The 404-nt window shown below is 51.2% G+C and overlaps 1 protein-coding gene across 1 annotated transcript in view; it reads right to left on the bottom strand.

The window, feature by feature from the left end:
• Positions 1-332, bottom strand: part of LOC119590376 (putative protein DDB_G0292252) — a gene marked incomplete at its 5' end in the record, with an annotated part of 1500 nt that extends 1168 nt beyond the window's left edge. The window contains 1 exon segment of the mRNA XM_037939046.1: positions 1-332. Within this exon segment, the coding sequence (XP_037794974.1) occupies positions 1-330 (330 nt within the window).
• Positions 333-404: the final 72 nt, after the last annotated feature.

Here is a 404-nt window from a genome sequence, read left to right as displayed (position 1 = left end):
ATTATTACTATTGACGTTGTTGACGACGTTGATCATGAGCTGGACCGTCATGATGACCGAGCTCATGAGGGCGAAGACGTTGACGCCGCCACCCGTCTTTGCGCAGCGGGGACCCCTCCTCAGAGCTTTCTCGGCCTCCGTCCACGTCGAGAGTTCATCCTTCTCCCTCGCATCCTTCGTCCATCCTCCAGGGGAGTTGTAATCGAAGGAAGTCGCTCTCGAGGGAAGCACTTCGCGATGAGGTTGGGGCGGAAAGATGGAGGGGGAGACTTCGATAAGGCTTTTGATCAGAGCGCCGACCATACTCCCCGTCGCCAGGAGGCAAGGCATACCTTTAAAAAAAGTTTATCTGTTACAAGTTTCTTAAAAAAGTATTTTGTTTTGAAGATTGAAAGTTGGGTATG

The sequence above is a fragment of the Penaeus monodon genome, chromosome 27 (assembly GCF_015228065.2).
Source record: "Penaeus monodon isolate SGIC_2016 chromosome 27, NSTDA_Pmon_1, whole genome shotgun sequence".
In the NCBI taxonomy this organism is placed as follows: Eukaryota; Metazoa; Arthropoda; class Malacostraca; order Decapoda; family Penaeidae; genus Penaeus; species Penaeus monodon.
The sequence above is the reverse complement of the archived record's forward strand: the minus strand, read 5'-3'. Positions and strand labels throughout refer to the sequence as shown.